The following is a 27,432-nucleotide window of genomic DNA, read 5'->3' as shown; positions in this document are numbered from 1 at the left end:
TACGCTGTGAAGACACTCCTCTGAATTGCCTTCTGCAGAACTCTGTGTTGGCGGTTTGCTTTGTGAGCTCTTGCGTTGGTGGTGTTGTGATGAAAATGGACAGGTATGGGGGGGGGGGGGAGTTCTGTGAGCTGCGTTATGTACTGAGGGCATCGCGCTTGTTTCTTTTGTTCTTTGCGCTCCCCTCCAGCACTTGCAGTGTGCAGTACCTGGCGGACGCATCAGTCCCAGCGTCTCTGAAGGCGAGATTAACACGCCGCTGGACGTTCTCAAGAAGGAGGCAAGTCCCCTTGTTGCTCCGTGGCCTGCTAATCTAGCTCGGACCTCTAGCTCGGTCTTTCCGGCAGCAATTGCTGTAGTATTTCGATTGAAGGAAGGTGCCACTTTCATGTGGCCTAAAATTTTATGTTACGTACTGTAGGAAAGCAAAGAATACCCTATTTATTGCGAGTCATTTACATTTTTCACAGAGATGTTTTCATCTGAATAGTGAATATACTATAAAATTTCAGTCCCAGCACTGCCACTGGCCCTTTCTGTGCCACTGTTTTTTTCTGGTAGACGAGGAAGCGATTGAACCAGGAAATCACCATGATGCCATTCTGTACGTCCTCCGTACTGACACGTGATATATGCATGTGTAGAGTGATGAATAGTAGCCACTGCTGTATGAGTGGAATTTAACAATCGCGATTGTGAGCTGAATGAAACAAGTGGCTTATTATGAAAGGTTTTTTTTTTTCTTTTCTCCTTTCTCAGGGAGTGGCCTCATTTTTGATGTTGAAACTGAAGTTATTTTGAAGTATTCTTTATCATTATGCTACCAGTATTAAAAATATTGGTAGCGAAGAGAGTACAGTTTCCTTAATCGCACTTAAGTATAACATCATATTAAAATTACAGGTAGACTCATGGCTTCAGCATTAGCTGTATTGGCTAAGTATTATATAATTGTGTAGATTTATACTTACTATCCGGCGGTGACATCTTTGTGCTGGTGGCTTTTCTGCGCTTTGCCATGTTTATAGGTTGCATTGGCACTGTCTTTCACTGCTGAGTTTGAAGGAAATAGTTGTACTTCAACTACTGCATTTTGGTGTCGTGCATAAGTCTAGAGCCTTCCAAGCCAGAAATGGCCAATCAGAACTTCTGAAAACACAAATGGAACTGTTCGGAAACTAGTTGAAATCAGTTGCATTCCATTTTGGAACAGTTTGGCTCGTCTTTTTTTTGTTGTACTTAAAGGCTTGGTGTGAAGACAGGATATGAAATAATGTAGGTGAATTACTGTCGCTATGTCAGCCTCTGACACTTTTGCGTTTGTTTTGTTACGCTTTCAGGTGGAAACGCTCAAAGGCAGGCTTGATGGTGGCAACGTCAAGATCACCGCAGCTCTTGAAACGTGAGTCCTGAGACCTTGAAACGTGGCAGCTCTGTGACCAACACATAATGAAAATTAAACAACAAAAAGCAACAACAAAAAGAAAGCAAAGGTGCAACATTGAGTCAAACATTCTGCAGCAATTTAGCCAATGAAAAAAATGATGCTGGTTATGCTGTATGTATTATTGATGCTGTGAATAGGCTACTGTCACAAGGGAAATTTTTTTCCCTGTGCAGAGAGATGTGTTGTGCTATCTGCTGTGAGTTTGGCAATATGCCTAGCTGCTCCACGAGGTTGTGTGAAAGCTCTCTTGTTCCTCCTTTGCCTATCACATTTAGAGTGCAATTCGAATTAACTCTAATTTTTTTAGTTACGAAACAAGGACAGTGTGTCATAAATACTTTGTCTGATTTGGCTGCGAAACATTGATGTATTCATTGCTAATTAGAAGTGCTGCTTTTGCTCATGTGTAAAGGGGTAACATTGTTTATCATTTTTAGAAGGCTTTTAAAAAAAACTTCATTTACGTTTTAAACTGACCATAATGGGCATCAAGGGTTCAGGTGTACATCATTTGAGGAGTGTTTAATGCTTGAACCAATAGGGGTTTAAAAGATCTCTTATCTGTGCTGGCCAGCACAATATCACAATTTATGGAAACGTGTTGTATGATCGAATTAATAGGTGTTTGCAATCATGAGAATTGTTTAAAAATTCATGGAAAGCCTGTTTTCAGCTACTTGGTGGCCATAGTTGCCCCCACTTGTGTATTGTTGGCATAACAGCAACAAGTACTAGTAGTATTGACTTTGCCTGTCATAAAATGATTTTACCCTTGAAACTAGAGGTAATTGATTGGAAACACACATACTCTTCAAGCTGTGCTTGCCAGACAGCTGTAGTTCCCTGGTGCATCACAATGGTTGCTGTAACGAACACTAGTGCTGGTCAGTTTCGATAGAGCCAGCGAGAATCACGTTCTGACCCTCTGATCACTTTCAGGTACAAATCTTATTATGAAAAGCATGCAGAGTACGACAGCTTCTGCATGCCGCTCGAGCCTTCCAACCCGTGGATCTCGGATAGCACCGAGTTTTGGGAAGTGGAAAAACAGACGTGAGTAACAGTCGGTCTCTCTCTCGGTGTCTCGCTACTTTTCTTGTGTTTTGATCGGTTCGTTTACTTTTAGTTTTGCCTAGATAAATGCGGCATTGCAGCCATAATAAAGCACTTATCTCTCCTTTTCACGGTGCTACTAAGGTGGCGGTGCTTTGCTATCGAAAAGTTGCAGAATTCATGTAATTCTGCTGACAATTCCAGAAGCATGATTTGCTCACAATTTTTAACAACCACACATAAAAAGAAAGTCATTTTGTAAATTTATACTGCATATTTTGCTAAAATTTTTTGTCAGGAGACAGCTGAAGACCCAAGGATCATGAAAAAGAATAATAAATTGAAAAATAGCGAATTTTGACCGGATGGGCCATTTTATTTGCCGCAGGCTCCCTTAGGCAAGTTTTAAATAATGAGAGAGGTGAGGGCAACCATCGGTTTTCTAAATGAGAGATTCTTTCTAGGAAAACCGGAATGGGTGGGAACTTTTTCAATGAAAAGAGTTCAAGAATTACATTATCTACGTGAACATCCCTCCCCCCTTGGATGCTTCCTTGAAGAGTTAGTTGCCTGAAACCCGCCTTTGTTTCAAAATCATGTTGGTCCTCACCCTTGCCTGTTTGAGTGGAGCTTTTGCAGCAGGCTAGCTAATTACTAATTACTTCTCTTTTTATAGCTGTTTATGGCTGTGAGCTTATTAGGTCCATCACCGGGTTGATTACTGCATTTGTTTCTGACCCCTCCACCAGGACCAATGTGCCACCGCGTCGGGTGCGTCGTTGGAAGAACTCCCTACAGGAACTGCTGCGGGACCCAGCGGGCAGGGAGCACTTCATCCAGTTTCTCGAAAAGGAGTTTAGCCTCGAGAATCTGAGGTGAGGCACGATTCCCCATCTGTGCGGGCCACTCTGATCAGACCACCCGACAAACAGCAATGGCCTGCACAGCCTGTTCCAATTGGAGCCGCCAGTCATTTCCAGATACACAACTGGAGCTTCTAATTGGACTTATGGGTTGGAAGGCAGTATCTCCTTTTAACTGTTTAATTCATTTCATTTGGAAGTTCCGAATAGAGGTTGACATATTTTCTAAACACACAGTTCAAAATTTTCACTTGGAAAGTTCAACTGAAAGTTCTTTTTTTATTTCTTTGGCTGGTTACCCTGCTTAGGTAAGAACACAAAAACTCTAGGCAGCAAACAGTAAAGTTTTGTGAATGTAACAGACACACAGTGCCCTGATGTGAGCTCTGTGCACCTGTGTATATCAACGTTCTGGTCAACACTGCAGCATTCATTGTTGAGTATTCAGGAACACTGGAATACTCGAATGTAGCTCTGCTGTGATTGTAATGCATGGATAACTTTTGGCAGTGCCTAACAGGAAAAAACAGTTTAGTTATTCGATAATGTTGATTCAGCTATAACATGATGCTTGGCTTTTGACTTCCAATATTGGTAAACGGCTTGGATTGTACCCGAGTAAACACAGTAATGCCGAGTTCAATGTACTTCTTGCATTCTCTGCGTGTCAGGTTCTGGGAGGCTGTGCAAGAGCTGAAACAAATTCATCTGAAAGATGTCCCCATCAAAGTACAAGAGATATGGAAGTAAGTTTCACCTATTTACTTGTCTTTCATTTCCTCAAATTCTTCAGGTATGAAATACTGTGTGACGAGTTATAGCACATTATGCAGAGCAAGATACAAATGCAGTACTGTATTGCTAAATGTTTATATGTTCCACATATTTATTTTATCATCGATACTGTTGCTAGGCCTGTGTTGTAATCTTAAATTAACTGCTAATTTCTCTGAGTTGATGTCATTGCTGAAATATGTTTGCCGACTAAGAGGGAGACCTGAGGATCTTATCGCAAAACTAAAAAAATTGAATTTTAGAAAACACTGCATTCGGTATATATAAGGTCTTTTTAATTATATCCCTAAAATTTTCTTCGGAAACAACCCAGAAGTGAATTAAAAAAATGTTTTTGTGACCGAAGGTAGGAAACAAACTGACTGATATCTCCATGAAAATGCCAGTTTTCTCAAAAATGTTTTTTGACCTGACTGCTTTCCTAGCGGAAAGCATAGCATGACAATGGCTTCATGGAATTTTATGTGGTTTATTGCATCGTGTTCCTTGATAAATTCTTTATGCAGTGGCTTTTCTATATCGCTGAATTACTTTTTCATTTATTCACTCTGTCACTAATTAGACATGACGATAATGAGTGCATTATGCATGCGTGGATTTAGCAGTGTGTGTAGAAAAAAAAATCGGGCTGCTAAAAATATTTGGAGAATGTCACTGCATCAACCATTCTTTTAGGTAAAACTTAAAAACGGGACTGCAGGCTCCTACCATGTTTTGTAGTCATGCCACCTATGCTTTCTGCAGGTTTGGTACAGCAATATGAAGAATTTAAAAAAATTGTAATGTAAAAACTGGAATACTTCACTTAAATTTTGTATTTAAGCATTCAGTGGGCTTTCTAAAAAGCAAGTCAAATATCGTTGCTGTACACCAAAAAATAAAAAATTTCTCCTGCGATCTTTGCGTCCACCCTCAAGTTCACTGGCATTTTGATTGGCTAACATAGCACAATGGTCAGCGGAAATCTGTGCTGTGGAGAGTCGGATTTGCACTGTTTTATGCCATGCATTGTTTGATGCTGTGCCCTTGCAGTGAGTACCTGGCGCCCGACGCCAACTGTCCCATCAACATCGACTCTAGAAGTTTCGAGATCACGAAGGTCAACATGCAGAATCCCGACCGGTGGACGTTCGACGAAGCTGCCGTGAGTGCTGACACTTGCGTTGTCCATTTACATATCCTGTTGCGATTTTCCTCTTGTGGACTTTTTCGAAGCTTGAATGTTCTCAGAAACAAGGGAGGTGAACTCTCCACTAAAGGCGCAGGACTGCTGTTTCCATCGTGCAGTTTTTCAATATGCCAGTTTGTTCACTTGCTGCATTTGAGAATGGAAGTGCTATTGGCCTGACTGAGTCAATGAAATTAGATGCAGAGATGAGGCACGAAGGCTTGCTAAATATAGTGTGTTGCTATTCTCTTAGACTGATTTGTTGCATTATGGAAACTCTAAGGTGCTTTGAATCACTGATGTGGCACCTTATGAAATCTGAAGCCAGAACCACTATGCCCACAGAAGTTGCAGTCACATGGCTATAACACAAACGCTATGATTATTTTGACTCCTGAATGGCAAATTTTACCAGAGCAATGCAAATCCGTGTGTGTCCTGAGCATGCGGGTCTAATAATGTGGATGTGGTTATATTGCGTCTTGTTATTGAATCAAAAGCAAACTTGGACAAAAAGTGGCAGGAAAGCTTAAGTCTGTTGGCCAAAGTTTCAAAAGAGGTCCGTTCTTAATGCGCTTGTCTAAATAACGATCATCGCCATCATCATCATTTCCACTACGGAAGGTGCAGGGCAGTGGCCCCTCCTATTATTGTCCAGTTAACCATAGTCTAAATGTTGGTCAACAAACTAAGGCTTTCTTCCCCATTTTTTTTCGTGCTGTTGGGAATTCCAGAGATAGAGCTACATCTATCGTGAATCAATATATAGAACCAAAAATCTCGATTGTAAGGTTGGAAGGAGCACAGTTAAGCCAAGTCTGAGGAGAGCCAGGATTGTCTGTGCTGTGCTGGTAACACGACTGGGCTGAACTTTTGCCTCATGAGTTATTATTTTGCTGCTCTTTCTCCCTGCCTTTCTTTCCAGTGGCACGTCTACTTCGTGATGAGGAATGACAGCTATAGGCGGTACTGTAATTCCACCATGTACACGGACTATGCTAACGGCACTAAGAAGAAGGTGAGTGGGTTTTTTCGCAAAAGTAGCATAGCAGGGAATTCCTCCCATTTGTAATCTGCTAATTATACATCCTGGTATGCTTTTGTATATACATATATATATACCTTTGAATAAATGTGAGTGCGTTCAATTGTGCTAGTGTTAAAAGCTGTTATTTCTTCATCTGACGTAATTCAGTGCAATGTTGCTGTAAACCGACGTTGAGCAGGCTATAGTGAGATCGATATATAATTCTTTGGTGTCTCTTTCCTTAGTCAAGTTGTTGGAATTATTAACGAGCCTGTTAGGGAATTGTATTTACTACTTTGAAAGGTGTCTGGTTCAGTGATAGTTCTAATCAACCAACGGGTGCTTGGCCGTCTAGCTTCATTTAAAGAAAAGTTGTAAAATATTTCACTGCATGTGCTAAATGAAAACATTTAATGCTGCTGTTGCTGGTTTGTTCTAAATCATCTGAAAATTTTCAGCCTCTGAAGTACTGTAATTGAGGATACTGTACCTTGTTTTCTTCCCAGCTGAAGTGTAGTGTATTACAACACGTCCAAAGCTGCAGAATTGCTCAAAATTATGTCGGGGAAAAAAAAAAAGGGTGCATTTATTCATTCGCAGTGTGTGTTTAGGTGTGGAGATGCCAGGAAGTAGACACTGATTATCTAGTATTTGGTAGTAGTTGGTAGAAAATGGGGGTTTAGTTATAACTGTGCTAATTTTCATATGAGCCTGGCACGTAACATTCACTTGCATTTAATTCACCAAAGAAGCAGGAGACTTGGAGCATCGTGGCACAGTTATGATTTTGCAGCCGGATCCATGTTTTTGGCCAAATGCTATCTAATAAGGCAAATATGAAGTGTGTGCTTCCTGGCATCCTCGTGATGGACGGAGCACTTTTTAAGAAACTCCCATAGACGGCGGTGCCTCTTTTCCCCTTTTGGTAACTTTGAGAAACTCTGTCCAGTGCCATATACACAGTCAGGCATTGATCTTTTTATGGGGCTGTTTCTCTCTCAAACTGCTTCTGGCATCCGTTCTGAGTGTCACTTGTGGTCCACGCTTTCCCCACTGTGTGGTTTGTGATCGATGAGTTTCCACTGTGTGGTCTTGTGACACACACACAAAATGCACTGGTGTTGAAAAAACACTGTGTTGTGTTGGTGTGAGTGGTGTTGGTGATTGTGTACGCTGCACTACGCACCTTTTCATCCACCTTTCTTGCTCAGTTAATTGCGATTTTTATGAGATTTGTTGCCAATTACCCAAAGAAATTGACTCAGGCCGTCTGGACTTTTAAACAGCTGCTTAAAGTTAGCTGACACGTTTTGTTGTTACCAGATGCCTAGCTTCGGGGCTAACTTTTGTGTTTTTAGCACTGCAGTTTTACATGTCGCCAGTCTTTGAAAGAAAACTCGGGCGTTATAACCAGATGTGTCTTAAAGGGCTGCAGTCGTCCCAATTGGTCGTCTAAAGAAGACAGTCTCTATAACTGTCCTCACAGTACACATTTTCTCTTCAGAAAAACGCTTAAGCATTACTCCTGTCTTTGAGTAGCAGCTAAGCTTGATGGTGCTGTTTTTAATTGTGTACAGTTGAGCACACTCATAACAAATCTGGCCATCGTGCATAATGCTTGCGTCATGCCCGGGCATTCGTGATAACTAAACTTTGTAGCATAACCAGAAAAATGTGGAAAAATTTATGTTAAAAAGGAATCATAGGTAACTTTGGTTGATGTTTTTTCCTAACGCATTTTATAAATTGCTTATAGAGCGTGCTCACGAGCGCGTCTTGTACAGGTGGTGCTCTCAATGTGCTCACAGTGCGATGAAAGTTACGCTGTAACTGGCACCTCTGGATCCCAGGTGGCCAGGTGTGTGACAGGCGTTGCCCTTAACATGCAGTGGTATCCCAGTAAGAAAGAGCCAGCTGGCATTTACAAAAACAGAACTGCAATTACAAACAAAATTTATTTGTATAAAACCAGTCCTTAGTCCACTGCTGCTACGTTTTACAGCGATGCCTATGACAGCGTAACCTGTTACAGTTACAGCTTTTGCCACACTATCCAAGATGCGGTGCTATCGCCTGTGTGCAAGTTGTCAGGCCACCCATCTTTCTTTTCGATAACCGAGCATTTGTTGTGTGTGGGCTCAACATGTATAGGTATATATAATATACATAAAGAGTCTATGAACAAACCATTAGCCCGCAGTTCAGTGTGTGATATTCCTGTAGCTATGTGTGCCTTAACTTCAGTCTCCTGCATTGGGACACGGCGTACCAGTTGTGCTGAGTTCGCTTCAGAGTGTCAGTCTCTGCATCGGCCTGCTCAGTGCAAAACCCTGGTAGAACTAGAATGCTGTCTTTGTTATAGCTCCCTCTTCCTGCCTCTTCCCCATAGAACTTGTGTACACAGTACCTCCCCTGGCATTCATAGTTGATGTGGCAGTAGACAGTAGTTAGATCGCTGTTGCCAGCGATTCCCCGCTGGTGGTTTTCTTTGGGTTGCCCCCTGTGTTCTTGTGCACATGTGTCTGTGTGTGCGTGTGTTCATTTTGCGCATTCAGTTATGATAGTCTCCTTTTTTTTTAAAAATTTTTTCAGATACTAGTACATAAATAGCTTAAGCACACTAGATCATTTACTTGTTGCTGTGTCCAGTAGAACTCGAACTGAGCGCAATATTAATGCGAGGAGCAGTCAAGTTAGTGAATTATTTTTTTTTGCTTAGCCTGGGTGAACCCGACTATTACTTCTTTTAGTAGGTAGAGTAAAGCAACTTTTTTTTTCTCCTGTAGTAGGTAGCAAAACCCTTCTGCCTGGCTGCTTAGTTCTTAGAGCATACGGTGGGTCCAAAACAGCATTTTCAGCAGTACAGCAAAGCGTGGGGTGTGCTAACATGTGCTTTACGCTCATATATTTTATTCATTAAGAATAAAACACACCCCATTGAGAATAAAACAAGAAAAGTTGTTACGGTGCATACTATAGTACATACTATGCCTATTCTAGTACATACTATGCTGGTACATACTATGCGTAGCACATACTATGCATAGCACATACTATGCATAATACATACTATGCCTGAGGAAGCATTCTTTGATGTTTGACAGCTTGAGGTTGTCGTTCTTCTCTGGCTGGTACACTACTTGCAAAATGCATGCTTACATACGACATTGCTGCCACTGTCTTATTCAATGCTTAATCTGGTTTTGGAGAACGTTTATAGACTGATTAGCTGGATTAGGTGATGATTGCTCTAGAAGCCAGCTACCTAGTTTTATTGAATCTGATAACACTCTTTCTTCTTGGAAATGTTATCTTTTAGCTTTCTGAGCATAACTTCCATACAAATTAGAAGTTTGGGAATGCTTTTTATGACCTCTGTTTGCAGAATTAAGCTTTCTTTTCACCCTGTTTGGTTTCTACGACAATAGATTTTGTTCTGGTGTCTATCCACCAACCGGAATACACAAAGCCGACTGGCTTGCTTGCAAGCTCTGTGACATGTGCCATCTCTATTAAAGGTGCACTGAAGAGGATTCTGAACATGTCTTTTTGCCGTGGGAACTCGATCCACACGTTCCTAGCATTCTTAGAAACAGTGACTTATTGCCCTGTGTGGCCGATTTCCCCAATTAAAACGAATTAACATCCGGCTCCCGCCTTTGTTTTTTAATTCTGCCTCGTATGGTGGGCGGAGTCGACCAACGCGTGGAGCGCCTTTCACCCAGTCCCGTGGAGACTTTGCTTTCACTTTATTTTGTTTTTTAGGTTTCCATGAATAAATAGTTTCATTCACAGATAATATAGCCGCAAAATAAGCCCGAAGAAATAAAAATACGGGCGGACTATTTGCTACTACGGACTACTACGTATTACTCCGCCGATGGCAGAGCGGCAAGCCGACACGGGACTGGGTGAAAGGCGCTCCACGCGTTGGTCGACTCTGCCCACCGTACGAGGCAGAATTAAAAAAAAAAGGCAGGAGCCGGACGTTAATTCGATTTAATTGGGGAAATCGGCCACACAGGGCAGTAAATCGCAGTTTCTAAGAAAGCTCGGAACGTGTAGATCGAGTTCCCGCGGCAAAAAGACAAGTTCAGATTCCTCTTCAGTGCACCTTTAAGGTTTTTTTTCTTCAGCTTTTCAAGTCATGTTTTCTATAAAAATATAAAAGTTTTTAAACCATTTGGAATCCATTGATATCCCGTTATATCCTAGGAGGCTGCTCAAGTATTCTTGAAACCTCCCTCCTGTCTTCCTCATTAATCAAACTTGCCTCTGCATGACAGAGTTGTTCTCTGCCGTTTTAAAGGAAAATTTGTAGCTGGGAAATTGCTGTTGCTGCTGAAAATGTCTGGTTCGGCCCGGCCTGTGCCCTCGCATTTCCTTGTAGCAGACTGCTGCAAGATGCTAGATAGCCAGCTGAATGCTGTAGATGAGTAGAGTAGATGCACAGTAGAATAGGGTAGACATGCAGCGGTGCACAGTGGTACGAGGGGATGCACAGCGGCTCAGTCGAAAGCATTGAAAAAGGGAGGATGAAGAGAGAAGTCGGTACCGGTTCCCGCCAGTGACGCGGCAGCGAAAGTCGAAGGTGGATGCGTGCAGCCATTCAACCTGCCCGTTCTCGCAGACCTCCGTGAAGGGGCTCCGCTCTGTGATATCGTTCACGGCCAAGAAGGACCCGGGTGCATCCTCCTAGCTTGCCTGCCGCCATGGCTGCCTTGCGCATGCGTGCGTGCCTCTCTCTCATTATCTTATCTACATCTCTCTATATTTCTATATCTTACTTCTGTGGTGAAGCCACGACTTCTAGGCTGCCCCTATTAGGCTGTCGTCTATATTACTCTTCTTGCAAGGCTTGCTTCTCAGCCTTGTCAGGACATTCTGTTACTGCTGTTATCTGTGTGCAGATCTCTTATCTGTGCTGCGCTAGTGGGGTAAGGTAAGCACTGTCTCTTCTTTCTGCACATGCCTTCCAGAGAGGCAGAGGTCAGCTGCCTTTCGATGGTGCTTAATCTAATCTTATATATCTATGCCTTATCTGTGCTAAGGGCTCATTTGCATAAAGTTGGTTGCGCTTATCCTTCATTAGCCACAACATGTGGTCAGAGTTTTCAGCCGACGCCACCAATACACACCTCTCAGTTGCTAATTCAACCTGGAGAAATGATAGCACTGTCATTTCACCTTCACAAGCATATGCAGCAAATTTACAGGTGTCATACCTGCCCTATCTTATCTATACTGTGCTGATCTTCTTGGTTAGCGAGCTGATCCTATCTATGATGTTCTCTTCTTGCAGACTGCCTTGATCAGTGAGCTAAGTTACAGCAGAAATCTATCTGCCTTGCCTCTGCATAACCTATATCCACATTGGTACCTGTTAAGAAAGGGACATGGTCATATCAGCCATACCAGTACTGCCGAATGGCCATATCAGTTTGCATCACCATTTTTGGACAAGAAATATACTATACCTTGCACAGTTACCACTATACTGCATTTGACTATAGGGCTCTGTGCTGGGTAGCCAACATCCTATTCAAATGTTTAACACCCCGTATGTGCTGTCTGCGCTTAAGCCAGTCTGAATTTTAACAAGTTTTTACACGTGCATGCCTGGGACAATTTAATTTGATTGAACACCTGTCAACAGAATGAAGGCAGTCAGCAAAAACAGCTCAGTTAAAAACCAGGCTTTTAAATTATGCGTTATTCTAAAAGAAATACTTTCTGCTAAAGATATCAACATTTGATCAGATCAAGGTAACCTTCCATGTATCAGTCTGTGAAAAATCAAACTTAAAACAACATTTTCAAACACATTGAAGTGTGGCAAAGAATGTCCACTCGATTGCTGCCGAACAAAGAAGACTAAGATCTTAGGCAGAAAAAAAACAGCCTTTATTAGGAAAGAGGTTAGAGATGCAAGGTTCACTGATATATTTTCTAATTATGGTGATAGGATTGTCAAGTGTGCCAAGTGAACTTTTTTCAGTAATATTTTTTGGAAATACGAACAGCTGCATTACAACTGCTTGGGATTTTTTTGTTTTGAGTGGCTGCTTTGCATTTTCAACAGTCGCTCTGCATGTCTTGTGCTCATGGGCTGCTCTGTTTCCGAAGGAACTCTTGTGATGAATATTCTGGCATTTGCTTTTCTACCTATGGGAGGCAAACAGTTCTTCTGCGGCAGTTTGGGCAAGCCGTTTGTGTGGCTATTTGAATAGGGCGAGGATAAAGTCTGCCATGCTTGCGTTAAATAGATATAAGTGGTGAATGTAGTCAAAGCTGAATATTAAATACATGAGTAGCGTTGTGCATTTGTCAAAGTTTACAGGGACCAAGGTTCAAAAATTTCACAATTCACTCATATATATGGTTTGCAAATCTGCTCATTTATTTAGATTTGCGGTTGTAATTTGCAGAAATAGCAGTTCTCAGTTCATATTTCTTTTTCTAAAAAAGCCACAAAACATTTTTTTGCTCTAGTTCTGAAGTTCAGGTTCTGGCATGGCTACTAATTTTCAAGGCCTCTTATCGTCGTAATTTTACCAAGCATATTCTTCTCATGGAGAAAGCATGTATTATATCTGTACATTCCAATATTTTGTCCTATTTTTCCGTTCTTCTTCTGCAAATAGTGCCCATTCGTGTGTGATGTTGGTAATTTAGGTCGTGATACCCTTGCCCTACGCACTGTATTTGTTAGCACAAGCAACTGCAAATGCAGACCAAGACCAAACTGCTGGTGGGAATTGTTTGGCTCACTCTGGCATTGTGTGTATCGCTCATCTGTCTTTGATGGCACGAGCATGTCGCTTAATGCTTGCAATTCCGGCCACTTGCTTTTAACGATGTTGTTGGTGCACCAGGCTTACTTGTTCACATGGTTTCCCCCTTTACACTAGAACACCCATTACTTCGCACTCCAATCACCTCATGCACGGATCATCTGTGCTTATCTTAAACTTTTTTATTATTCTTTTTTATTTTGGTATACAAGAAGGGTGTTCTACTGTAAGAATGACAAAGGCTGCATGGCGCGCATTTGTTGAAATGTTCACCTCTTGTTGTGTGCAACCTTGCAGACATATGGCCTGCTGTGAATCTTGCAGTCTCTTTGAAGGACTTGAAGCAAAACTTGTTTTTGTTTACGGCGGGTCATGCTTACTTGCCCTCAAAGTGCAGTAATGCACAAATGTGTTGCTGCGCGAATATGCTCACTGGGATTGATTTCTTGCAGCTCATCTGTTTAACCTGTCATTTTTAATACCAGTTACATCCATTTGGCTCATCTCAGTTGGCTGTTGTTTGAAGTAAACTGTCCTCGCTTTAGGGGCAACCTTGTCTTTCAACAAGACCCTGAAACTGTTTGGGGCATTGAAGTAGGCTACACTTATTTAACAAAGATACTAGCCCCACCTATTGCAAAAGTTTCGTTGTCGACATGCCCATGACCAGAGCACAGAGGCTTGTACCTCTTGATAAAATGGGTGTGTCGACTTAGCTTGCCATCCTGTCTTCGATGAATGATCCTGGAAGCAAGCACCAATATGCCGGAAGAGCAGAAGTGGCTCTAGTGTTCTCTTATGATGCGAATTGTCGGTTAGCGGTAGACGCATTGCTGCCAAATCGTGCTTGATTTAGCAGCCCTCTTTCTCACTGCATGGTTGCAGTCACAGCAAAAAAGCTTACGTTAACTGGCGGTCTTACTTTTGTAACAGCAGCTACAGGTAGCAGCTACTGTAATGTGATTTTGGCATGTTTGCATAGAGGCATCAGCCAAAAGCGGTAATTATGAGGATGTTTCTTTCTGCTAACAACGAGAAATACATTTTCAGATATGAAAGCTTAGGAAAGCTCGTTGCCTAACTGTGACAAGACCTAAGTTTTCCACAGGAAGGGGGAGAAAGTGCATATCATGCTGCAACCCGATGGGCGCTGCACCTCCCTTGGACATCCCATGGACGTTCTAAACGTCCACAGGACGTCCAGGAGAGTTCCAATGCCCACTGGGAACACCGTTCATTGCATCTAGACACTGCAACCACTTCTGCCGCTTCTCCAATTGGTGCATGCTTTCAAGACTCACTTCTTGTGTGGGTCAAAGTGAGAATATAGGAGCTGCTCCAATGGCAGATTAAAAGGGGTGGAGGTGACAACTACCCCCCATAATCGAGAAATATTTTTGTGGAAAAACTGTCTCATTGTCTATGGGAAAACTGACGGAAACCGATTGAGTTTCCCCCGTGTTTGGTTGTGGTCCTAGTTATGTGCAGTTCTAACCAGCTCCGCCTTCTCCAACAAATGCTAAGCTGGTTTGAAGCCTTCTAAGTAAAGTTAAACTAAACAAACGTGAAGGCATGATAATTATGTGAGAATCAGTTGCATATTGCAAGGTGCCATGTTGACTTGTGAGCAGTTCATTTCTTTACTTTTAGTTAAATACCGACTGGTTAAATGTGAAAAGCTGCTTTTCTAGGTAAGGTACTCAAAATCTCATGTATAAATTTATGTCTCCAACAATGGCAGTTGGACTTGTGACATCATGTGCAGTGCTATCAGCATGCATGTCGTGATTCAGCTGGCTTTGTACAGCCATGCTACTCAAAGCTACTTGCTCAAAGTTTTTGTTATTGTGCATCGCGAATGCCATTGTTTACACATTACTGTAAAAAAGAAAAAAAAAAACTTCTCTATGCTACGCAAGGTAGCTTATTTTATCATGCTCTGAGTGGCGTTTTAAAAAACCACTTTCGAGGGGCATTTAATCAGTTTGCCTGTTGCAAAACAGCTGTCATTTATAGTGTATATAAATACTATACGGCAAGGTGCCATGAGTACGTGAAATTTAAACTATTTTCTTTCATAACTACAGTGCTATTATTGATGAAATCTACGTCTGACATGCTTGAAAGGTAATTGATAAATGTAAACTCACATTATAATGAGGCTCATAGTGCCCTTAATTGCTGCTATGATCGTTTGCGGAAGGCAGTAGCAGCTGCTGTAAAGGTGTATAGACACGCTCATTTTAGTTGCATGTTTTCTTCTCTGTAATAATGCATTAGACACTAGAGTACATGATTCACTATGTGGTAGTTGCCTATTGCCTCTCAATTCTCAATTTCCTTTCGTGATGCTGTTTTGGTTTCGGTTTCAACTACCGGATGATGGCTGTGATGTTAAAGGTGGGTTTAGGTCATGTTATGAAAAAACTACAATATAATCGGTGATAAGTAATTTGTTGTTATTCCAGCTCTTGAAGCAGGCTGGCTTAAGCATTGTAGCGAATTAAAAGCAATTTATCTGCAGTACAGCATTATCAGGAGTACGACTGATAAAATGAACGAATGTGCTGGAAACTGTTTTCCATGAGGAACAGTCACTGTTGCGTTGTAGTTGCTTGGTCTTAAAACAGTAATTTCTTCTAGTGTTCAAGTGGGTGCCTCTGTTCACAAAGGCAAAAAACTGAGTGTTGTTGCTTTGGCTGCCAAGCACTTTTCACTTTTTCACGAGTTTGCACTTTTCTGCAGACGCGTGTGAACCACTTCTTGCACATGGCTGCACCACTTGCACAATGTGGCACCGTACTCACTTGCACATATTCGTTTTATTATTTATTTTCTTTTCTGCATGGTACAAACTCGGCAGCTGCACTTGGCTTTCACAGGACACGTGGGCTGATTTCTTGTTAGCAGTGCTTTCACGGGAACACGACGAGAGCCGCTCTTCATGTGTTGCGCACGCGTTGCACTATTTATTGTTTGCAGATGTGGGAAGAGTCAGTTAGTATTAGTAAAAAAAAAAATGCGCTTAGCTACAGCGATGGAGCTTGAATATTGCTGCAGGCTTTGCTGTGAAAATGGTCAGCACTAAGTCCAGGCTTATAGTGTCACTGCAGACAGTGTCAAAGGCTAAATGATGTTGCCAGTTGAGCTGGAAGTTGATGGGATCATTTTGTAGGTGGCCTTTACAATCAATCTGGTGGTTTGGTTTATTAGGGTTTAACGTCCCAAAGCAACTCAGGCTATGAGGGACGTCGTAGTGAAGGGCTCCGGAAATTTCGACCACCTGGGGTTCTTTAACGTGCACTGACATTGCACAGTACACGGACCTCTAGAATTTCACCTTCATCGAAATTCAGCTGCCGCGGCCGGGATCGAACCCGCGTCTTTCGGGTCAGCGGCCGAGCGCCGTAACCACTGAGCCACCGCGGCGGGGCATCAAGGGAAGGGAAGTAGACAAGACTGGCGCTGCTAGTCTTCTATCAGAATGTATGAACTAGCTCAAATCTCTGTTTAACTTTGGCCTTTACAAAGCATGTCTGGTGCCGCAGAGTTTGAGTAGCTTGGAAACAGTGGAAACAGTGACGAATATTGTGTGCTGCAGAGTGACAAGATTTCTCCTGTAAAGAAGGCTTTCATTTAACTGAGCTTATTAGTTACTGCTGTTTTACAATTTCAGTGTCTTTAACTAGACATGCCCTTGGGCAGGCAGGTTTAGGCATAACTTTTTTTACTGTAGTCACTTTGGTGTAGCTTGGCACTGCTTCGCTAGATGTAAGAGATCTTGTTTTTTGTGAGTACAGCTGCTATCAGCCGCAAGCCTAGCAGATTGGATACAATTGCACGAAAAACTGGGGTTTAGGTGCACTGCATTGTTTTGTCACACTTCACAGTGCAATGCACGGAACTCACGAGATGGATGGCCACTCTTGGTTGTATGCTTTGGATGGTACTTACCAAAGATGGCCACGCACATCGCTGTCTTGCACTCTTATTGCCGCTAAAGTGCATGCGTTGCTTTACACTTGTGCTGCCTGTGTTCACGTGTGTTGGGCTGCAACGAGTTGCGCGCAGTGTGGTTCTAGACAAGAGAAGCAAGAGCTGACGGTTGGAGCTGAATCACAGTGTGTATAGAGCAGTAATCATTGAAGTGGTTGGTATGGTGGCGAGAGTGCTGTTGGTGTACATTTTCTGCAACGTGCTTATAACAGAGATGTGTGCATTTACGGGAACATCGAGGCATTTGCACTGCCCACTGAAAAAGATCAGGGGAATGAACCGTATTTACACAAATATAACGCGTTTTTTTCCTTACTTTATTGATTTCAGAATGATCTTGCGTTCTATGTTCAGAACCAAGGTACGAACATAATGCATTTTTTTAACTCCGTGCATCTCAAGATAACTACAGCAAGCTTCACCACTATGCTTGTATGATGGTAGGAGAAGCCAACTTTTTGATGTCCGTGAGGTTGCGCAGGATGTGCCTTATTCTGTTTTTCCGAGCTCTCGTCTGTACTGTTGGCTTGAACAGGCTGAGATCGCATTATACTTGTAATATTTAATCTTTTTTCATTTTTATGAGTTCTTAAATCCCCCTTGTAGTATATTTGTTGTCGCGTTATATTCATGTAAATACGGCATTTCATACTTAGCATGCAATGCTGCCCAAGCTAAGATGCATGCACTCATTTATATTTGCAACCGTAGCATAATTTGTTGCCTATTCAAGCCAAAAATAACTGGACAGACTAGGCAGTGATTGAACACAAACTAGGTGAGCAGGTATTTGCCACTGGGAAAGCATTCAAACAGCCTCCTTCATAAGTTTGCTTTATAATGGCTTTATAATTTTTTAGTACTCTATCGCATTTTGATCAGATCACATCTGTTAGGTGTAAAGTTCGAAACAGTCTACAGCTATCAGCCACACGGCAAATGGACTTTGAGGCTGCTGACATTTGAAAGCATGCAAAGGTTTCAACACTGCGATTAGATGCTTCAACATATATTCATTAAGTGCCACGTTCAGAGTGTCAGCATGGTGCTATTTTTAAAATCCTGATTCTGTTAATCTACACCAGACTCCAGGGTAAAGAATTTTTGCATACAAATGGACTTCCTCAGTTCCGAAGCTAGCATAACACCCCCTTAGTTACTTTGTGCCATGCTCTTAGATATCATAGTGAAGAGGAATGTTAGGGGAAATACGCCTCATATTTGAGCAAACATGTTTGACTCCAGAAATTAGCCACTAAACAAACTGTTCCAGCTAGTTAGTGGCTCTGAGGTGTAAAGTGCTCGACCTGGTGCAGGCAGCGAAGCGTGGTAATTAAAGGGTGCTTTTTTTTGCAAGAAGCTACCAACTAAGCTGCCCAAGCTGATTGCTGAGCACGCATGCAGTACATGTGCAGTCCATTCGTGGTTTGTGATGAATCCTAATTCTTTGCTTTCCACTGGCCCCTTCCCTCACTCCCCACGCTTTCTGTCTTGCAGCAAAGTAGACTGTTCATACCCAAGCTGCCCAGTCTTAGTATAGGATCGTGAGAGGAAAAACGAGCCAATGCCCCTTGTCTGCTTTCTCCGCGCCGTTCTGCTCCCGAATGAACAACCACCGCCAGCCAACAATACCTTGCCACGAGTGACACCCCTCACTGCAAGGCCTCGTCGACGATTCCGTGTGGAGACGCCAGCGACGGTGATGAACCAAACTGGGTTTTTTTTTTTCTTTCTTCCTTCGTCTTCTCGCCACCGCCAGCAGCGCCCTCTAGGAGAGAGAAAAAGAAAAAAGGGACAGGCCTGCCGTTGTCGCTGTCCCTCTGCGTGGTGGGTGATTCTGCACCACGTTGCTGGCAAAGAAGAGAGACTCGCCGAGCTGCAAACACGCCGTCGGACGTAAGGAGGGTGTTGGCTCGTGCCAGCCACCTCCTGCTCGTGTGCTGCGCGCGCACTTTCGGACGCGCTGACCACAAGCAAAGGCAACGCATGCCGAGGGTCTTCTCTGGGTTGCAGGAGGTTGCTTTGGTTTTTGCGTCCCCTTGGGAAAGGTGAATCCGTGATTTCCATCCTTCATTTCTTCTTACTCTCTCCCCTTCGTCTCTCTCTCTCTCTCCTTTGTGTAGTTTCTGCCACTGCGCCGTGTCCTGAGTTTTCCGCATCCTTTTATGCCGACCGTGATGCGAAAGCCTGCCAGTGTTACCTGCAATACATGTGATGGAGCCAACAGGGGGCAGGCAGGCATTCCGTTCTTGTGGCCACATCTTGTGAAATGTTTGGTTCACAAATTCGTTGCCCATGGGACGGGCTCGGTTGAGCGTACGTGAAGCGTGCATGTTGTTTACATCACACTGATACTTCCATAAAAGCGAGGTGTTTTTCAGAGTTTGCAGCTCAGTTCATGGAGGATGAACCGTTGAACATTTGAACAGCTGAGTATAGTGGTAAGAGGAAAACTCTACCTGCCCATGACGGCCGTGGCTTCAGCGAGTCAGTTTAAGGCGACACTGACAACTGTCAGTGTCAATGTTGCGATGCGAAATACTTTTCATCGCTTAGGGAAATGCAACCATAATTTTTTGTGGCACTATGTGCCCCGAATGTCAGCAGACACGTATCATTTGCATTAGCAACACTTGTCTCGAACTCCGATTCATGCAAATCAACTCAGTGGAAGAGGCTGACATTTATGACATGACACCAGAAACATTTTTATCGATGTGCTAGGAATGCAAATGCAGTCTTTAGTGTCCAGGCTGTGTTTATTCAGAGGGTACCGCCCCTCCTAATGGGCTCTGGAACTCCCTCGGATGTCTTGCGGACATCCTGAACATCCGCAGTACGTCCATGGGAGTTTTAATGCCCATTGGGCTGTTGCACCATTTCAGATTTAGTAAATGCTTGTGTCCGCTACGAAATTATCTCTTCACGCTGGCAACGTCATCAAATACCAGTGGAAAAAAAGGCGTTACAACAGCTGCCGACTACAGTTACTTTTGGTTGTGGCTGATACGAACAGTTGGTTTCGACAGCTTGTACTGGGAAAATGGAAATTCGTAACGCTATGCTGAAGCTTCAGATAGGTTGCCCCTTCCTTTGGTTAGAACTCGGCATAGGTGTTGGGTTCGGTGGTATCTGGTCTAACTGTTAGGTACATCACAGGTATGTTACACTGTTGAGATTTCTTAATATGCAGTTTAAAGGTGTCTTGCTGTATTTGGTATTGTCTTTGTTGGTTATCTGAGTCACAGTAGGTGTTTTGTTTGATAAAGCACTGTTAAGGCTCAGCCTAAACCGTGGCTATTTCTAGTGCAGAACCTAGGCGCCTGCTTAGTATCATGTCAATCTGAAAGATAGCACACCTTTCTTTGCTCAGTGATGGGCTTCTAGGGCTAGGCTTCTGTGCCCCGTTAACTCTGAAGCTCGAATGCCAGAGAGACAAAAATATGTTGTTCAGAGCAGTTTGCAAGTTGTGAAATCACATAGTTTGCGGTGAGATTATTTTGGAGGGCTTCATTTTAACATTTTCATGCCCCCACAGATCACAAAAATTGACAAAGATGTAAAGCAAAACACCATGGTTGTTCATTGGCACCCATCTTTTTGTTCAGAGAACGTGTTAAGTCGCGTGACTTATTTTAGAGCACATGTTGTCACTACAAACTTTTTTGCCATTTTTGTGGTACTTTGTTTTGCTACTTTATGCATGGATGAAGGAAGGCAAGAGTAGTTGTCACTAACATCTGTTTTCGTTGTGCTTTCATAGCTCTTATCATTATGGCATCTTTTTTCTTAACCCTGTAAGGCCTGACTTATCACTTATGCAGATTAGAGATGTGAATAGCTTTTACTTGCACCCAGAGATAAATAGAAATTCTTCACATTTTTTGCAGAAACGGCCCTTTCCAACTTGTTAATCAAACAAAGATCAAAGTGCCGGCTTTCAGAAATGCAGCAGGCTTGCTGGAAAAAAAAAAACGAAATCACTTCAAAGGCTAGCTCCATTGACAAAACTGCCTCAAATTTACATGGCTATATTGCTGCATTGGCAGGTGATGGAACGGTTTTGAATTTTCATATTGATGTAATGCTTGTGCTTGACTATTTGAGGGCAGATTTATTGTTCTTAGGGGCTCAGAAATTATCAGTGTGCTAATTGCAGTTCCACAGTAATAAAATAAGTCTCAGTTTAGGCACCATCACTGACAAAACATTAGAAGTGCAGTACTTTTCTTTTGCAGTTCCTTTGCTTAAGCATTTCAGAGTTAAGGATGGTATGCAAAGCAAGGGTCATTTTTGAGTGAACTTGTTTCAGAATTTCATTTTCTTTTCTCCACATTGAGAGAGGTGAAATGCTCTTCTTAAAGTGGAACGAAAATGTTGAAACAAAACTTGTATCTCCTACCTGAGCCAAAAATGCAGCGGAAATGATAAAGCATGGCTCACATTCTTGCGGCTTTTCAGTGAGATACTGCACCTTCTCAGTTGCTGCCCCTTCAAAAAGCAGGTGCACTGCACCCTTATTGGCTTTCTTACTTCTCGGAAGCTCAGTCTTAGTCCAATGGTGTTCCATCTCAATGCATGCATCAGACCTCTTTACCTGTTTTCCAAATTAGAAATGGATGACATTGCAGACACGTAGTTTGAGAGTTTTAAACCAGTATGTGCTTTGTCATGCTTTCTAAGCAACAAACGACGTATAACAGTTACCAGAACTTAGCAGTACCTTCTACTGTGAATTAGCTACCACCCCAATGTACTATGTGCAGTGGAGGTCTTGTTAATTCGACCTCGCTTATTTCGAACTCACAGTTTACTCTAACTGGCCTGTCGCCATCTAGTGTATTAAAGAAGCTCTCCTTGATTATAACTCTACATAATTTGGGCACATTTTCGGTCTCCTTTGATTTTAGATCATTCAAATATTGACCGTAGCTTCCATGGTGTTACATGACTTTAGAGAGACGCACATCACAGGAGACCCAACAAACTGCATATGCAGCTTTAATTGCATTGTTCTGACATGCCTCAGAGCTACATTTTCCCAATATATGAACCGTGCAAAGGCTACCTACTTACAGATAAGCTGAACATCGTGAGCATTGCGTGTGAGTTGAGAGATGTACAGTCGTTTACACACCTGTCTAGAACGCTTGAATGGCGCGCTCTGCAGCGCATTTATGACACGTGCCACTGTGTGCCGGGACTGTGTGCCGTTCCACTGTGTGCCGTTCCTTCGTTGCAGTGTTATTTTCATCCTTTCTGTCACGTTCGTGCATTACAGAATTTTTCCTTCAGTATGTGCTTCAACTACAGCATTTTCACATGTGCAGTCTTGCAGCTTTGTATGCCAAAAAAATAAACAAAGAGCCAGAAGAGTTTAGTTAATGCAAAGGTCCAGATGCGGCCTTTTCTTTACTGGCCTGTGCAGTGTGCAATGTTTCGCTGAAATTTGAATTGGTTGAATGTGAATATTCATGCGGCATGTGCAAAGTAATATTCTCGGACGTCTCGCAATAGGTTATGGGATCTCCTGCTCAAGTATAAATTATCCTACAGGGCACCTTTAAAGTTTTCGGTGGTAAATGCAACATGAACATGATCAAAGCATAGGTTGTTTTGATGGTTTAAAAATGTAGTCAGTATATAGCATGACAGAAAACAGCACATGGAAGCCAGACAAGGATGATATGACACACACTGGGCGCTGAATGACAAGTGAATGTTTATTCCGCTAACAGTGAAATCTGTGAGACAAGGTGGGTGAAGAGAAAAAAAGTTCTGACGAGGAAAGGAAAACAAGTCTCCCTTGTGGACCTCTCCGGCCTCCGAGTTTCGTCTTTGCCATGGTGCTGCCAAGTACTGAATCCTATAGGAACTTGCTGCCTTCAGTGCCACTTTAAGCAAGCCAGAAATTGTCAGGCGTCAGGATGACCGGTTTCTTGTGCAGTTGAAACCTGTTCTTCCCTCATCGTGACTTTATTTTCTGCCTCACCCACCTTGTCTCTCAAGTTTTGCTGTTTGTGGAATAAACATTCACTTGTCATTTAGTGCCCTGTGTGTGTCATCTCGTCCTTATCCCATTCCTGTGCGCTATTTTCCGTATGATTTTGCAGTTAATTCACTGCCCCAACTTCAGACTGTCATCAAGCATATAGCATGTTTCTCAGCTCAGAAATGTTATCAAAAGAATCATTCTAATTCACTCTGATAGGTGGTGGATGGCATAAAATAAAATATTTGTCTTAGGTGCATTGGTACTTGATTGGGGCGTGTTTCAGTCAGATCTGACTGCTAATCTTCTAGTACCAGGTGTTATCACCGGAGGCCACTGACAGCACAGATGGAGGTGTCTGAGAAATTGCACCCTTGCTTGCAGCTGCTAACAAGGTGTTGTTAATGTACATTTGCATTTTCGTCCAGATTCTGACTGTTCTTAATCAAAGGGAACTAGGTTAACAACACAAGACTGTTCTGCCCATTCTTTGTGATTAAGTTGGACGAACATTATACTAATTCCAACCTCCTTACAGTTCACTTTGCGTGTCTCTAACTTGATAGTTTGATATGTATGAAATGTGGCAGTGACTGTTTCACTCATTTTTACTTGCGCTGGCATTTGAGACAGTGAAATTGTTAAGGAAATGGTCGAAATGATAATTGTGCTGTCAATTTTCGATTACACACCCAATCCAAGTTGCTGTCCGAAAGCATGACAATAGCGGAGTTGTACCTAGGTTTCAAATGAAATATTTTCATGTCACCTGCATTAGTTGTCATTCAGACAGCCTTATTAGCGCTTCTGGCACATATGGCTACTATTTGACAATTCCACTGCAGCACATTGAAATACGGGGTATCATGCAATAACAAGGGTTAAACACCTTGCTGTCACATTGAAACCCAGTGTCGGCACTGAGCGGAATATTCGAAAATCCGTGTTGTGCTGGAAACCAGTCTATATTAATTTCAGCTGACAGCAGTTAACAAATCTTATCAACATAACCAAAGCATTATATTTCAAGATTTTTGGCTGTTTATATTCTCATTTTCTTTGTAGACTTATATTCATTAGTTGACTGCTTCCACTAAGTAAATACAAAAATAATAGGACGCTAGCATTCGAAACGCTGAAAAGGCTCATTCAGGTTACTATATTAGGCTGCAAGTCCATCCACAATCTGCTGGCTACATGCTTAGCACTGGTGTTCGGTGGTGCAAGACTGCATATTTGAATAATTAAGCTGTTTGTGCATGGCCATCCTGGTGAGGGCAGCCATGTATTGTTATTCGCTGAAAACCTGCGGAGGTAATCTGTCTTCATGGTCCATTTCAACTTTCACTTCGTATCTCAGTAATCTCACCGGGCCCAAGCAAATTGCTTCAAGAGGGGACAGTGCTTGGTGTTAATGTGGTGAACTGCTCTCAAATCACTTAGAATTCACAGGGCTTGTTCTTTTCCACTGGCATTATTGCGCAGTGATGAATTCAAACAGCGTAGGGCTCTGAGGGGCTGAACCACATCTAGCTGAACCACACCCATTGCTTTCAGGCCTAACGTGGAATGTCATTTTTCCTTGCCCGCTGATTTATGAGAGAAAGTGTCGTTTCCAGTTTTCTTTACGAAGGAAATGCCATTTCCACTGGGAAGGCACGAGGGAATATACTGAAGTTGGAATTGATTACCGTAAAGGCTTCTGGTGATTCCACTTTCAGGCAGGGTTTCTCTTTCACTTGTAGGCAGGCGCATGTGACCAAAATGCACACCTCACTTAAACCATTGTGTTCAATCTCACTTCTAGCGCGTTCCATATTCAAGCCTTTTCGTAACTCATCCCCGAACCACTGCTGTTAGTTCTTGGTTTTTGTGCACGTATGGTTTCGTCCTGTGGTGATGTGGAACCCTTGGTGACAGCAAGTCGGTGCCGTGACTACGAACTTGTTTGCCTCACCACAATGTACTAGCAGAGCTTCGAGTCTGCATTCCCTGCAAAAAAATCCAAGTGATAGTGTACACGATGCACTGGGGGCCGTTCTTTCTTCCTTTCTTTCATATGCTTTGCTTGACTTGCTTCTCGATTCTTCCATTATAGTGATGGACAGTTCACCTAAGATGAAAAGAAAAAAAAACACAATGCAGAAGTACGTTTTAGGACTAGCATAATCCTGTATATAGAATGACGCGTGCATATCAGTAGCCGACACAACGCGAAAGACCCGAAAATAGAATTACCTGTCACAGGAGGCCATTTTGGGTGTGAGATGCGGGGGATTATGACTGGACAGATGCTGTTGGCAGAGATTAAAGGAGCACCAAGGAACGGTTGGATCTTGTGATTCAACGGAGTTCTGAAAAAGTGAGCAATCTCTTCTTGAGTTTTACATTAGGTACTGCTTTGTGTAGACGACTGGTCTTGCTTTTATGTGCACAGCTCTTTATGCCTTTGTTTGGTCTCGTTCACTGTTTGGTTTTGTTTCGCTAATTCCAGATAGCACATTTTTTGTTATGGTTGTGTTTGTTTTATCATTGTTACAGCTGGAACTTGCCACGCATTGGTTCAGTATTGTGGATTAACTTTGGGTTATCTTTTTTTTCTGAGAGTAAATCCATAGTTCCTGTGGAACTGCAGTCTCCCGATTCTTCACCAAATATGTTCAGAAGGTTTTGCCCACCTGAAGTTTTTGGTTAATGCTTGTGAATTGTACGCATGAAATTATACAGAGGCATTGTAAACTGTGTTCCATTTTTCTCTAAGTTGCTTGGCTGTTTTTTACGCAGTTTCAGCATTGTCTGCATCACATCATTTGCGACCACTACAGCTTGGTCTACTTCTGGGAAGTTGCCACCCCTTACATAATGGTTCTCGCTGTAGCTGTTAATCAGTCAGGAAGACCAAAAAATTAAACTTGTGCTATTTTCTTAGCCACTTGTTGACTTTTTTATTACTTTAAGGCGACTCTGGTGAGAACTCTTGGTTCAGGAATGTGCTTAATCTGTGATGCATGCTGTGAGAGGGCGATGAAACAACGTGCTGTCTAGTCAGAGACGGGAGTTGGATGTATGCGTGGCACAAGCCAAAGTGGCCAAGGTTAGTTTTGATGCCGCACTGCCTACGAATATGGATTTATGTAAATCTCCTTTTGAACATTCCACCTCATTGATGATTTCAGTGTTTGCTTCAATGTTTTCATTATGCATTGGATATGTGACTATTTTTGTTTTGTTTTTTGAAATGTTTTGGTTAAGTGTTCTTTGTCCTTGTTATCAAGCCTATACTTTAATTGTTCATTTTTGGAAATGCACTTTTCTTGCATCTAAGTGACATGTTTAAAACAAATTTGAAATTAGCATACTTGAACACAACTATACTTTCCACCAGGTGAAAAATGCAATACTTGACCTGTGTAATGTTTCTTCAGGAGAATGGTACTCAGCAGAATGTGCACTAACTCTGTTTGCAAATGAACGAGTGTATGTTAACAAAGTGGTGAATTAATTTCTAATGAGTGCAACAATCTGTTTTGAACTGAAATCTATTTGAACTGTGAATTGGTATGCTTCTGATATTGGCTGCTTCACACATTTTATGTTTGCTTTCTAAGCCTGGCAACATTATAGTTACGTATATACATAAATGTACATACATTAAAAAAACATATATGCATACCTAAAAACCATAGTTTAACAGGCCTTAGTGGAAAAGGGAGAAGAAATATATATGTAATTAAGAGGAAGTGTTTGTAAACTGCCTTTTGACTGCGTATGTGTTCTTGATTTCCTATGAGAACAGACTAGTGTGTAACATACGTGTTAAATAAAGCAAGTTTGTTAAATCTACATGAATGTATGCTTTATTTGATTCACCCTTTCAATAATGAGGTGCGGAGTATCTGCAGCTGCACCTCCAGATGACTTTCAGCAAGCCTTTGACTCGAGTTTTACGTTACCAACGTGAAAATGGTAAGATTTCGCATTTTTTATTTCGAACCTGCTTACTGTCCGAAACCCCTTCGACTGCCTCATTACGCGACAATACGGCTGTTGAAGTTGTGAAATATTCTTTTACACCTTCCTCGAAACAATTGCGAGCCTCCTTTTTTTTTTCAGGCTAATATTGCATGGCCAGCTCAGTATTAATCCGCACTGCAAGTTGAAAAGCATTTGGCTGTAGGCTGCAGCCATTTTCAGCGCGGCGAGCAGACGACCCGGAAGTGTAGACGGCGAAATCCCGGGCGTGGCGTTTGGTGGCGTTGCACTCGCCCGCGCCGCGCGCTGAATGCTGGTCGTGACG

The 27,432-nt window shown here is 42.3% G+C and overlaps 1 protein-coding gene across 2 annotated transcripts in view; it reads left to right on the top strand.

Moving 5' to 3' along the window:
- LOC149331590 (regulator of G protein signaling 7-like) overlaps positions 1–26,978 on the top strand; it is a 68,373-nt gene extending 41,395 nt beyond the window's left edge. Inside the window, exons 9-17 of one of the 2 annotated variants that reach the window (XM_089556747.1) lie at positions 191–280; positions 1,341–1,402; positions 2,387–2,500; positions 3,250–3,375; positions 4,035–4,109; positions 5,191–5,302; positions 6,252–6,344; positions 10,984–11,084; positions 18,641–26,978. In XM_089556747.1, coding sequence (XP_089412873.1) covers positions 191–280; positions 1,341–1,402; positions 2,387–2,500; positions 3,250–3,375; positions 4,035–4,109; positions 5,191–5,302; positions 6,252–6,344; positions 10,984–11,052 — 741 coding nt within the window. In that variant the 3' untranslated portion in view covers positions 11,053–11,084; positions 18,641–26,978. The remainder of the gene's footprint in view (positions 1–190; positions 281–1,340; positions 1,403–2,386; positions 2,501–3,249; positions 3,376–4,034; positions 4,110–5,190; positions 5,303–6,251; positions 6,345–10,983; positions 11,085–18,640) is intronic. The other variant, XM_089556748.1, reaches the window with a different exon arrangement.
- Positions 26,979–27,432: the final 454 nt, after the last annotated feature.

The sequence above is a fragment of the Amblyomma mixtum genome, chromosome 8, assembly GCF_055824585.1.
Source record: "Amblyomma mixtum isolate Tamu chromosome 8, ASM5582458v1, whole genome shotgun sequence".
Classification (NCBI taxonomy): Eukaryota; Metazoa; Arthropoda; class Arachnida; order Ixodida; family Ixodidae; genus Amblyomma; species Amblyomma mixtum.
Note: the sequence above shows the minus strand (reverse complement) of the source record. Positions and strands in the feature narration are given on the sequence as shown.